The sequence below is a fragment of the Arachis hypogaea genome, chromosome 19, assembly GCF_003086295.3.
Source record: "Arachis hypogaea cultivar Tifrunner chromosome 19, arahy.Tifrunner.gnm2.J5K5, whole genome shotgun sequence".
Classification (NCBI taxonomy): domain Eukaryota; kingdom Viridiplantae; phylum Streptophyta; class Magnoliopsida; order Fabales; family Fabaceae; genus Arachis; species Arachis hypogaea.
Window position 1 is genome coordinate 122,007,452 of NC_092054.1, and position 13,969 is coordinate 122,021,420.

At 29.0% G+C, this 13,969-nt stretch overlaps 1 protein-coding gene across 7 annotated transcripts; it reads right to left on the reverse strand.

Moving 5' to 3' along the window:
* Window positions 1–1,118: 1,118 nt before the first annotated feature.
* Window positions 1,119–4,331, reverse strand: LOC112777527 (uncharacterized). 7 transcript variants are annotated; one of them, XR_003190449.3, is made up of 6 exons: window positions 3,629–4,331; window positions 3,413–3,537; window positions 1,921–1,989; window positions 1,777–1,847; window positions 1,494–1,584; window positions 1,119–1,408 (listed from the first exon to the last, which is right to left on the reverse strand). XR_003190449.3 is itself a non-coding variant. In XM_025821914.3 (3 exons), the coding sequence occupies exons 1-3, from the start codon at window positions 4,027–4,029 to the stop codon at window positions 1,844–1,846; spliced, it is 453 nt and encodes a 150-aa protein (XP_025677699.1). In that variant the 5' UTR covers window positions 4,030–4,287; the 3' UTR covers window positions 1,627–1,843. The 7 variants fall into 7 exon arrangements, 2 of the variants coding, with proteins under 2 accessions (XP_025677699.1, XP_025677700.1); XR_003190450.3 differs by having other exon boundaries at window positions 1,777–1,862; window positions 1,957–1,989; window positions 3,629–4,319; XR_011877303.1 differs by lacking the exon at window positions 3,413–3,537.
* Window positions 4,332–13,969: the final 9,638 nt, after the last annotated feature.

The window sequence follows — 13,969 nt, forward strand, 5'->3', positions numbered from 1 at the left end:
TTAAAAATAATTAATATTTATCTTAATTAATTTAAGTTTGTTGAGTGATCATCTCACTCGTCCGCTTAAACAATTATTAAGAGTTAGAATCTCGTCTTGTGTGTAGCAATCCATTAACTAGCAGTCTAGCAGTAAACCCTTAATAAATAGAACATTAATACGTGGTTAAACTTGGCAGGAGTACCCGAATACGGGGGTACCCGACCCGTCTATACCCGGTTGGGAAGATAATAACTTGACCCGAGTCAGAGCTGGTTTTGCTCAGGACAGGATATGGTCGGGATTAGGGTGTACCCGCCCCGAATATATATATATATATATATATATATATATATATATATATATATATATATATATATATATATATATATATATATATATATATATACTTTTTAGGAATTAGGATTTGCTTCATATTACAGATTCAGTGATTCACAGTTTTAGTCCATACTCTATAGCCATACAAGAAAAGCCCAGTCATCCTCACCCACTACAATAAATAAGGGTTTTCGCAACGGTCAAAAACCGTTGCCGTAGATTGAAAAACCGTTCCCAAAACTTTAGGAAACGCTTTGGCAACGGTTTTTGACCTGTGGTATATGCGGCCGTTACCAATGCTCAAAGGCAACGGTTTTTTATCTAAGGCAACGGTAACAAAAAAACCGTTGCCAAAGTTACTGGTATAGACAACGGTTTTGATACAAAATTTTAAACAACGGTTTCGAACCGTTACTCGATAAAGAACGGTTTTAAACTGTTTTCTTTCATGATCCAACGGTTTAAAACCATAACTGAATAGGCAACGGTTTTAAACTGTTGTAGTTTTATTATTCACAAAGGCAGCGATTTTAAAGCGTTACCGTTAGTGTCGTTTTTTTACAACGGTTTTAATACCATTGCCATTTAATAGTCGTTTAAGACAACGATTTTAAAGCGTTACCATTAGTTTCGTTTTTTGGCAACAATTTTTTAAAATCATTCCTTTTGTGACTTTTGACAACGATTTTTTGTAGTTATATATTTTTTTATTTACAATAATTTTCTCATATTGCATTAAAATTAATATTCCAACTATTTTTTTTTAGTGTCAATAAATAATCTTAACTATTTGAATCAAATTACTAAAGAAAACTAATTGAATATTTACCATCAAATTTGATTTTAAAGTATTCTATAAGATTCATACATATTTGTGAATCTTTTAGAAGTCAAATAAACTAAGATACTTTAAAATTACATAATAAAAGTCTAAGTCATAACCATATCTAATCATAAAGAAAAGAGATTGATATATTACAATAGCAAATAGATTCCTCATCATCTTCACAAATTGGTGATTTTTACTCTCTAATATTTGATCTTCACAATTTGTGTGATTAAGTTCTTTTTCTACTTCATAATAATTTTTCTGTGAACAAAAAAATTAACAAATTAAATATAATGTTAAGCCTAATGCTAATAATTGAAGGAATGGAAGTTTGATTTAGGCTTACCAATAGCAATAGTTATGTTGGATGTGATTAGGATTATCACATTTGGAGATGATATTAACTTGTCAATCTGAGTTAGTAATGCATTTACAACCTGAAATATTCATATTTAAGGATTACTAACACACTACGCAAATACCCAAGAAAATCCAACATCTCTCGGTTGTATTTTTTAAATGATATTTAACATTCTCACACACTATTTAAAAAAAGAAAGAAAAAAAAAGGAATAGCGGGGAAGAAAAGGGGTATTTTCCTCCAGGAAGGACCAGAGAGATTGGTATACCAGAATAGAATCTGAAGGTTTTGAACCGGATATAGCAGCTTTCCTCGCCGCAGCAAGGCTTTCAACTTCATCTGCATGACCACACACTTAACCCAAGGCACATGACAAGCATATAGCATTAAGTTAAATTTTGTTCTGCCTTACCAATCAAAACAAATACTAGATTGCTTTCTTCTTTACCATTTCTTGAATCTTTTGGAAAAGTTTTGCAACCTAAACAACAAGAAAACACAATTGTGCATTCAGTGCAACAATACAACATAATAACAGTTCATCTATCAATAACCTCTGAAGTGATAACAAATTGGAAATTCATCAACTACAAAACATTGGTACTTCTAATTAATAACTATTGTACATGCATACCACCTTGCCATTTTCAGAAAATCATTTACTGAATAAAGAATGTGCATTCACTTCAATAACCTGACACTGTAAGAATCTGAGAACGTGGCATTCACTTTAATTCTATTTTTTTAGATAGCACTCATTATTGTTTGTTAAGAATCTATCCAACAAATAAAACTAGATTCAAATAAATAAAGGTAAACATGATTAGCTTAAAACACATTCAAAATGATATTATTTGTGCGAGTTCTATGCTATTAGCTTTTAGTTCAATTCTAATCCGTTGCTTCTAAATTTTGGTGAGATTACAGTCAACATCCCTAAGTTTCAGAATCCACAAGTTTCAGGTTCATATCACTTCATTTGATTAATTAATTATCAATTGGAAGTGGAGCCCTATTTTCATAAACTAGTTCAGAGTTTTCAGCAAACAACCAACCTTCCAAGTGACTTATCTAAGTCTAAAAAATAGATATGAACATGAAACTTGTACTCACTTAAAATAGACTGATAGATCTTTAAAATCCTTTTGAAATCAACTCAAAATTCTGTTTAAATTAAAAGTTATAGCGTCTGCAAGTTGGTACTGCAGAACCAGAAAACCAGAAAAATCTGCAGCACCCACTAAACTTCAAAATATCATATCTTCCAAACCACTTGGCCAAATTCCCTGAAATTTTTATGAAATTTTCAAGACACACTAAAGTTTTACAGAAAAATAATTTCATCTAAAAATTAGGTCTGGACTGCTCCCAAAAAGTCATTCGTTCTGCTGCCAATTATGCAGATTTTTGCAGAAATTCTGCACAAAGTATTTCTAACAACCTCACATACCAAATCCTATATTCAAGCCTAGGATTCATCTAAAACCACATTTCTAACTTTCTTTTCACTAACCAAAGTTTCTCAAGAACTCTTAATTCAATATATCATAATTTCATATCATAGGTGCAACGTTACCATATTATCATAGCATCCATTCTTTAGCATCTCATCTATAACAATATATCTCATGTTCTGATTCATAAAATGAATTTCCAGCAACCATAGCAACATTCCATATACAAAATCATCATCAACAAGTACTAGAAACAAGTATAACTTTAAAATACACAACATCGTCAATAATCACTACATTAAATCATTAAACCAATCACCAACTACAGCCATGATTCAACTCAATTCCAACAATTATTCACACAAAGCAAACATAAACCATTTGCAGTTACTCATTTAATTTTATTGGCATTCATAACTTAAAATGTTTATTTTTAAAAAAATCCCCTACCTCAATTAGTCGATACCGCAGAATTTAAACGCGACAAACCCTCTTATTCTAAATTCACAGCAGCAGCGGCTTAGACTCAGCAATAGCAACAGCAGTAACATTATCAATAATCATAGCTATAGGGGCTGAAATAAAATAAAACGAGAATAGGGTAACCAATGAAATAGCAACAGAGCAAGAATGGAAATAGAGCAAATTAGAGGAAGGGATCTAGACCATATCAGAGGTACTTCGACGGCATCCCCCTTTTTTTTGAAACCGCAACGGTGATCATGGCAGCAGCGGTGGCGGCTGAACAGCCCTCTGCCTCTCGGCACAAGCCTCACATGACTCCTTTCCTTGTTCTCAAGGCTCTTCTCTCCTTTCGCACATGCAACAGATGATGGCGGCCATAGAAGTAGCGGCAGCGCTAGAGCCTTCGGTGGTGACGACGGGGTCACGACGTGGCGGCGGTGACGGAACACAACAGCACTAACGGTTCTAACGGCGACTGGTCCCTCAGCGGTGGTAGAACGCGACGGCTCTTCTCCTCCGACGCGGGCTCCTCTCCTCGTCGCGACAACGCTGGCAACGACTCCCCATGGACGGCGACTGGGCGGCGCGATTCCTTCCTCCATCGCGGTCCTCTCTCTCGCCTCAGTTCTGATCCGTAATGAAGATGACTTCGCATACAGCAGCGGCGGCAAGGCACAGCTTCCCCTACTCTCCTCTTCTCCCTTCGGTTCTCACTCTCAAATCTCTCTCTCCCTCTATGTATGTTTATGTGTCTGTGTATGTTTGTTTATTTGGTGTGTGGTGTGTGCTGTGAGTGAGTAGCGGTGAGAAAGGGTGCTCAGTGGAGAATGAACAGGTGGTAGGGGAGGGGTACATGTGTGTGCAAGTTGGGTAGAAAGGGGTTAGGGTTAATGAATTAGGAATTAGGGTTTAGAATTGGAAATTTAGGATTTGAATAGAGTTTTATGTTAAAACTCAATTTAATTATTTTAATTAATATAATTAATTTTAAGAATACTATTTTATTTTTTAAATTACAAATTATTTGTAATTAAATACTTTAATTTAAAATTATGGATAAATAAATAATTTTTTTAGTTCATAATATTAATCAAAACTTTAAATTATTTCAATTTAAATTATATATAAAACTCTCTTTCATCTCCAATTACTAAAACTCTGAATTTTAATTAAGCAAAAATCATTAATTTTAGTAAATTAAAAATATCTAATTTATAATTGAAATTTATATAAAACCAAATTAATTTAAAACATGAAGTCTCGTAACCTTTCTAAAAAGAAAATCATATATATAATTATAAATAATTCATTATTTATTTTCTAAAAATCTGGGACTTACAAAAATTATCAACAAATATGATAAATTATAAATAAATTATTATTTAATTTTCCAAAATTTTGGGTTGTTACAAGTTTGGCATTGTTCGATGATGGCTCTAATGATGAGTGGTGTCAGTTATGGAGTGATAGGGCTAATAGAGGAAGGAAAAATTAACAAGTCTCTATGTTTTATTTTGAAGAGAGGTTGTTGAAATTTTTTTCAAGTGTTAAAGAAATATTATCTTAAATTTTAGAGCGGGAATGAAACCAAAAATATATCATTATTATAAATTTATTTTAAATTTATTTCTTCTATAAATAATATTTGTAATATATTTATAACAATAATTTTGAGTGTTCTAAAAATTTAATATTTATAGAGAAAATTATTTAAATTTGTATAATTATTTAAATAATATAAGAAAATTATTGTTTGATAAAAAATTGTTGTAATGGTTATAAAACCGTTCTTTAAAATAGTCAAAGAGAACGGTTTTATTTTGTTGCTATAACGTAATGAAAAATTGAACTTCAACAGTAACACTGTAAAAACTGTTGTCTAAGACCATCTAATAGAACGGTTTTAAAGTGTAGCATTTTGGCAACGGGTTTTATGCGTTTCTTTTGTACAATTATTTAAACAACAAAAAACCGTTGCTTAAAACCAAATCATGGTAACGGTTATAAAATCGTTCTTTAAAATAGTCAAAGAAAACAGTTTTAATTTGTTGCTGTAAAATAATAAAAAATTAAATTCAACAGTAACACTATAAAAAACCGTTGTCTAAAACTATCTACGAGAACAATTTTAAGGCGTTGCAAAATTTGGTGTTGCTAAAGCCCATATTTGTTGTAGTGACCCAAAGTCTTCTTTTTCTCGACTTCTTCAAAAAATTCTCACAGCTCCCATCATCATTGTTGCTGAGCCCATCGTCGTTTACCCCTTCACAACTCCCATCTTCCTTCACAGCTCATGTAGCCATCGTTGCTTATACCGTTACCGTCGCTATTGAGTCAGTCACCACTTTTCTCCTGTCGAGTCTCTTTTCTCTAGGTAAATTCCTCTCTCTCTCTCTCTCTCTCTCTCTCTCTCTCTCTCTCTCTCTCTCTCTCTCTCTCTCTCTCTCTCTCTCTCTCTCTCTCTCTCTCTCACATTGTGAGTCTGTTGAGTTCTTCTCTTCTTCTTTCACACACTCATCACTTAGTCACTGTCGCTATGAATCTGGGCGTTGCCCTTGCAGTTTCATCTGACTCTATCACTGAATAAAATAGAATTTTTATTCAAGTTAGACTTATTGAAAATAGGAGTGCATGAGATCATTTTTGCATGTAATTTCTAAATTTTCTCATCCAAATTTGATCTATGTAGTTGAGTATTTTAGTATGGCGATCATCGTGGTTTTATTGCGACATTAATGTGATAAAAGTTACGGTAATTTCATAACTTATATATGAGACAGACCAGATTATTAAAGTAATCAGGAAATAACTTTTAGATGTGCGCATAAAATTTATAAGATGTGATTATCTCAGAAAAATATATATGTATAAAACAAATAGAAGACTGTTAGAAAATTATTATTTTTTAATATATTTATGGGCAATACATATATTAATTATAATTGCAAATTAAGTAATTTCACATTAAATGACTTATATAATGGTGATCTCATTTATTGTCATAAATATTGAATTAAATAAGTCATTATTACTTTTGATTTGGATAAATGAGTTAAAACCATAGATACTATTATATTTGAGTTTTAGGGTTTAATGAGTGTCACACTCAAATACAAATAATGACTTCAGGATTTTGGTCTCTAACACATCAAACTCGCCTCTGTAGCTCTTTTTCCACAGTGGAGTTGTGATTCAGCCCTATTAGGGATACAGAAAATTTTGGTTGACAAAGATCAAAGAACCACAAGAGCCAAGCTCTCTGATCTTAATCATGCTTTCGAATAAAGGGACGCTTTCGCGCTCTCAATTATATTTCTTAATGATTTGATATGGATAATCTTGAGGTTGAGAAATCCTAAGATTTTTAGTAAAATAAAATTTTTATTCAATCAAACGATGATAAATAAATTTATTAAATTAAATTATATTAATGTGATATTGGATGATAAAGAATGCTAGAAAAATAAATAAATAATATTTTAAGAGTATAAAAATATTAAATTGTCATTTTAATTTACTTTTTTAATCAACGACAATAAATATCTTGAATTAATTAAATTTTTACAAACAATTATATAGCTAAAATTATTTCATTTCTTCAAAAATCTTTTGAACATTAAATTGTTCAATAAGAGGTTGACTATTGAGAACTGAATATAATATTTTTAAATTCGTCCATCCTAAATAATTCTATATTCACTACTACTTATCTATCTAAATAATTTTAACATTGATAGATTATTGTGTTTAGATGCTAAAAATTTAAAATATATTTATTCTATTTCAAAAATCAATATTCATATTTAACTTAGGATTTCAACAAATATGGCAAAAAATATTACATTTTTTTAGTTAAAAAAGTAAAATATCTATAAATATATTTTTGTGCTTTAACTTTAGATTTTTCAAAAAAAAATGGCAAGTTAATGGAATCAAATCATATTCTTATAACATATATAAGAATGTATATTACACATAAATATATAAGAAAAATAAGAACAAATATATAAGAACAAATATATAAGTTAAAATAAAAATTAGAAAAATAAGAACCCATAAAATATTGAAGAAAAAAATATAAATAGAAGAGAAACAAAATTATTAGACAGAAGAGAAATAATTTAATAAATTTTATCTGTATATAAAAGAGGAATAAAAAGAAGATATACAATACCTTATTTAATTTAGCAAAATTTATGGGAATAAACATATAGAATAAGAGAATAAAAAATAAAAATAAAAAAAATTAAATATCTGAATTAATATCAAAAATAAAAAAAATAAAATAATGATAGTCCATCATAATCTTAATCTTTTAATATAATTAATTAATAACAATATAATTATTCTATCATAATCTTAATCTAATTTTTTAATATAATTAATTCTAATTAAGTTATCAAATAAATTGAATATAAATATGTCTAATCTCATCATAAAAAAAAGAGTAATTTTTTTACAATTAAACATATTATATGTATATATATATATATGGGGATAAAATGTCACTTTAAAATGAGATCATTATTATTAATGACATATAAATATTAAAATTGTATTAATACATTAATTAAAATATATGAACAGAATAAAAAGTTACAAGAATTAAAATAACTAAAATTTATTAACTTTAATTAGTTAAATTAGCATAAAATAAGAAAGAGATGATTAATCAGATTAAATAAATTAAAAAATATTACCGAACAAAGTAAATGTTACAATAATTATATTACTAATTGAAAAGAAATTAATTCAATCAATTCAAATTTTTATTTAAAATAGACAATTAAAGATCACCAATGAATAAAAATGTATGAGATATAATAAAAAAATATTTTGATAGTATAAATAATTAAATTAAATTATTATATACAATTTTTATTTTTTATCTTATTATAATATAAATTAACATTAGTGATAAGAAAATAATTTTAAATAATCCCAATTTGTATTTTACAACATAATTAGAGCATTATTCATAAGTTTTTTATTTTGTGATTAATCAATATTTTTTAAATTTTTTGGTTAACTCTTCTTAATTTTATGATTGATAAATTTTCTCTACAAAATACAAATTTGTGATGATTTATTACAATCATAATTAATTAAGAAAATCAAGAAAAAATTATAAAAAAATTAAATAAAAGATAAAAAATAGAGTACAAATTTATTTTGAAACTAAAAATTTGTTAACTGTGTTGAAAATTCTAAAAATGTGTATTTTATTATATAATCAATTTTGTTACACACTTCAACTTCATTATCCTTTGTATCCAAAAAAGTATATAATGTCACACTTATTTCAAAAAAGATGAAACTTTTCAAATACATGGTATAATGTATAATTTAAGAACAATAAGATAAAAAAATATCTAAAATTTTATAATGGTATTTAAAATTTTCAATGATGATAATACAAAGAGTTTAAATCTACCAAATAAATTCAATAGTTACCCTTTCCACATCTTATTTAAATTCGAATTTTAAAATTTGATTTGTCTCTTCTTTTTTTTCTTCTAATATAAATTATTTTTGACAAAAAATAGAAAAAAATCTATTAGACCAAAAAATATTCTATCAAAGAATTATTATAAGGAGATTTATAATTAGAGAAGAAAATAATAAAAGCATTAATAATAATGATAAAAAAAAGAAATGAAACTTATATTAAAGAAGGTTAGAAAAGAAATAATAAAGTTCATATTAAAAATAATAATAATAATAATAATAATAATAATAATAATAATAATAATAATAATAATAAGAAATGATGTTGTTGTTTTAGATTTCTAGCTTCTGTTTTTGGCCATCATTTTTTTTCTTTCTTTGCTTATTTATTTAAATTATCAAGTCATACAAAAAATAAAAAATAATTCAAGAAAACAAAGATAGTAAGATCAATAGTAACTATACAAATCAAAATACATAGGAGAAAAATAAACTATTATATCATAGAATTAACATGAGTATATTTTATCATTAAATAAACAAAATTAACGCAAAACAAAATTACACGTAAAGAGAAAAAAAAAGAGTTAAAATATCCAAAGTGATAAAAAAAATTTTTTACAATTTTATTCTGTCATGTTTATATATATAGAATACTATAAAATAATGAATTGCTAACTAGATTAAATTGTATTTATTATTATTAGAAATGGTAAGAGAGAGCAGTAGAGAAAAGGTTTGTGTGTATTCATGTTGTGTAGAATGATACAATATAGAAGGGTATTTATAGGTGCTAAGAGAATCGAAATAATAAATACATAATATCTTATAATAAATATTCAGATATGTTAAATAATGTTAATTGATCCTAATTATACTCTAACTTCCCCTCAAACTCAAGTGGCAACATGAGTTTGAAACTTATTTAAAATAACTAAATAAAAAAATACATAAACTAACAGAACGGATGCAGACAGAACTGCCGGAAAGAACTTCCGAAAGGAAGCACAGACGAAACTATCGGAAAGAAGCGCAGACGAAACTACCACAAGAAAGTGCAGACGGAACTGCCACAAGGAAATGCAAACGGAACTATCAGAAGGAAGCGCAAACAAAACTGCCGGAAGAGAACGTTGACGAAACTACCGCAAGAGTGGCGAACTGCCAAAAAACTGTTGAAAAAATGGCGTACTGCCAGAAAATTCCTGAAAAGTGACAAAGTGTGAAGAGATGACAAACTATCGGAAGGTGACGAAAAGCATATGGTTTCTCTATGAGAATAAGTAAGTAGTGGATGAACTAATTGGTAAAGGTCAGAAAAGCATCAAAGCATTGACAAAAGAAAAGGAAAAAAATAGCACGGAAGAAAAGTATAAAAAGTATGGTGATTTCACTAGAAGAAAATCAACTTATCCTCCTCAAGCAAGATATCATGGCTCTGATACCATGTTAGAAAGGGGAGAGGGAGTAATAGGAAAAAGATTTGTAAGTATTCAAGTTGTGTAGAATGATATAAATAGAAGGGTATTTACAGGTGATAAGAGAATCGAAATAATAAAGACGTAATATCCTATAATAAATATTCAGATATGTTGAATAATACTAATTGATCTGATTGATTCTAATTATATTCTAACAATTATATTCAATTAATTGATATACATAATATTAAATTGTGTGATATTTAAATATCTAATCAAATTAATTAGTTGATATAATTAATCCACGTAATGAATTGTATTTAATGAGTTAAAAGAAATAAATCAAGAAATACTCTCAAAAATATGTCACGTTAGTTTTATCATTAAGTGCAAAAACTCAATTTTTATATAATAGAATAAATAAAATATATTTTTTCTTTAATATTTTTAAAAAATCTTAAATATTCTTAATATTTAAAAGTAATATTGGAACTTGAAGTGGAGTGAAAGTGAAGGTGGAGCGAAAGTAGAATTAACGTGTCATAAAATTACCTTTTTTAAACGGTTTAAATTAATAGAATAAAATTAATGATCGAATTGACGATGGTAAATGATAAAAATGGCATGGTGATATGACGAAAATGATTATGTAATATGAGATGAATAATATTTGAAAATAATATTTTAACTAACAGTTTATTATAAAATATTTAATCAAATGAAAAAATTAAAAGAAATACTATTTTAAGAATAAAAACCAAAATATTTTATTTAAAATTCACTAGATTTTTTTTTATAATTGTGTAACTGAATCATTAGTTAAACTTGTTCTTACCATACTAAATACTGTGTGTATGGAAGAGGCACCGGCAAAAATTTATACTTTAACCCACTTAAATATATTGGGCTCTTTGTTAAATTAATAGAATTTCTGATTTTAAAAAAAATGGTTAGACCAAATAGCCATTCGCCTTTCGAACAAAACTGGCAAGTTGGTAGTTTCCAGCATAGTTGATGAATAAGTTGAAGCTGATTATTGCTAATGCTACTTCACCCCGTATATATCTCCGCCCTAACACATTGTTCATTTCTTGAAGGGTGATCCCGGCCTTTTCTTTCATAATTCTTTTAAAAGATCACGAAATTTTTAACAAAAAGAAAATATTTATTTTGGTTTTTGTTCTTTAATTAATATTGTAAGATTAATTAGCCTCTATTCCTTATGTTAATGATTTCTTTCCAATATATTTATGTGACACGTTAATTATTAATATATTTTTTATTAAATTTTATAAATAAAAATAATTTAAAAATTAATAATATTTTTTAGTTTTACACAATAAATTTAGTCAATATATTTAAAAAAGATAATAAAAAATATTAAAAAACTAAAGGATCCTAACAATTACCCAAAACACAACAAGACTCCTAACAAATAAAAATCTATCAATCTTAATTGGCTTTTAACGGATAAATCAACAGTTTAACATGTTACGTAATTTTATTCCATCAATACAAAAAAAATATTGATAGAAAGACTAATCAGTCTCACAGAAGTAAAGATCAAGAGTCGAAAAGAATATTTTTCTTTTGTTTCAAGTCTTGTTATTTTTGAAGTAATTGTCAAGACCGTTTAGAGTTTTTTCTCTTTCTTGAATATATATATATATATATATTTTAAAAATTGAAATTTTATAAAACTTTTGTTGTTTATATTAAGATTATTATATCAATTACCTTTTGGTATTTTGAATTTAACATTTAAGAATAATTTTATATATATTTATATAAGAGAAAGTATAAGTTAATTTTTAATTAATATTATTCAATTTTTATTTGATTTTTTTTTTCAGAAATTTAAAATTTAAGGTTTATAATTTAAGTTTAAGATTAAGTATTTATGGTTTAAGATCTAGAATTTTAGATAAATAAAATCATTTTTAAAAAATTGATTGATATTAACTAAAAAATATTAACTCTTTAACATAAATCTTTATGTAATAAATTAAATTAAAGTGAAAAGTTGTGTATTGAAAGATGGAAAAGATTAAGTTTTTAATATACCACATCAAAGATATAAACTTTATCATGGTATAAACCTTATTGGAAAAAAATAATATTGTTATGGACTCGAATTTCAGTTTTAATTGTCTAATGGTGACCTGATCACAAAACCTGAATCATTCTTCTTAGGCCCAAGATCCTGACACTCATTCTCCTAACAAATTGAGAGATAAGATAGACAACCAAACATATATAAAAGAGAGCTGCAGGCTCCTCCAGGTACATTATACACACTTACTTCCATCAATTCTACCTCTAAAATCCAATCAGACTTGAGCATTGGAGTGTCCCTACAGGTCAACCCCTACCTTTCACCCAATTAGACCGAAAATCACGAAGATTGATATCTAGGAGAATAGCATATTCCAATATTTCAAGTAACTCAAGAACATTGGTGCCGTCTGTGGGAATCCACACCGATTGATGGCCAATACCCACATGAGTAGAATGGGGAATACAATCCCCAGGAGAACCACCAAGCCCCAAATGGGGAAAGCATTTTCAGTGTGGTCCACACAGTGGTGACACTCAGTCATTTGTCATAAAATAGCCGGAACTTGCACCTCGATACCAGATCTCGCCCCTTTGGGAGAACGGGGTCCAACGTCGCACAGATCATCCAAGAACTGCAACACAGACTACAGAACTTAGAAAGAGAAGTCATCGCCTGGAATTGCTATCAACCAATGCCAAGTTTCGAAGCCCACTCAAGGACGCAACCTTAGGAGAGGCATTGTTCCAAGTCGCCAGAATGGCGAACCAACAGACGCCAAGGAAGGAGCAACCAAAGCAACCCCCACAACGAAGCGCTGATATCCCTAACAGGAAAAAGAAGGAAGCATGACGAACCCATCGTGGTGGGGGTACCCCCATTCGACAAAAGGACACTTCGATTCCGTCTACCAAAAAATTTTAAGAAGCTGATAGATATGCGTTACGATGGAACCAAGGATCCTCAGGAGCACCTGACTGCCTTCTAATAGTGAATGAATCTGGAAGGTGTTTCCGACACCGTACGTTGCTAAATCTTTTTAGTAATCCTCGCAGGCCCCATGATCAAGTGATTCAATTACCTACTTCAAGGATCCATTGCATACTTCTCAGACATCTCCCAAAAGTTCTTGGCTCAATTCACAACACAGATTGCCAAGGCAAAATATCCCCCTTAATCTATTGGAGTAACTTAAAAAAACAACGAGTTGACAAGGAAGTATTTGGACCAATTTAATTATGAATGTTTGGAGATAAATGGTCTCACATACTCAGTCGCCAGCCTTTGCCTAACCAACGAGCTGACGAACGAAGACCTTCGAAAGCACCTCACCACGAAGTCCGTTTGGATCATGCATGAGATTCAAAACATGGCTAGGAAGTACATTAACAACAAAAAAGTAAGCCAAGTGCTAGTGGCCAATAAACAGAATGCACTTAACACGGCTTAACGACCGAGCGGCCTTCCCCAAACAGCAAGGGAAGGGACCAAAGAGCAAGTAAGTAGGCCCCCCTACCCACACACGTTGGGATGTTCACGAATTACATGCCCTTAGCAGCCCCGATAGCGGAGGTATATCAACAAATAGCATACCGAAGCGTGATACCAAGGACCCAA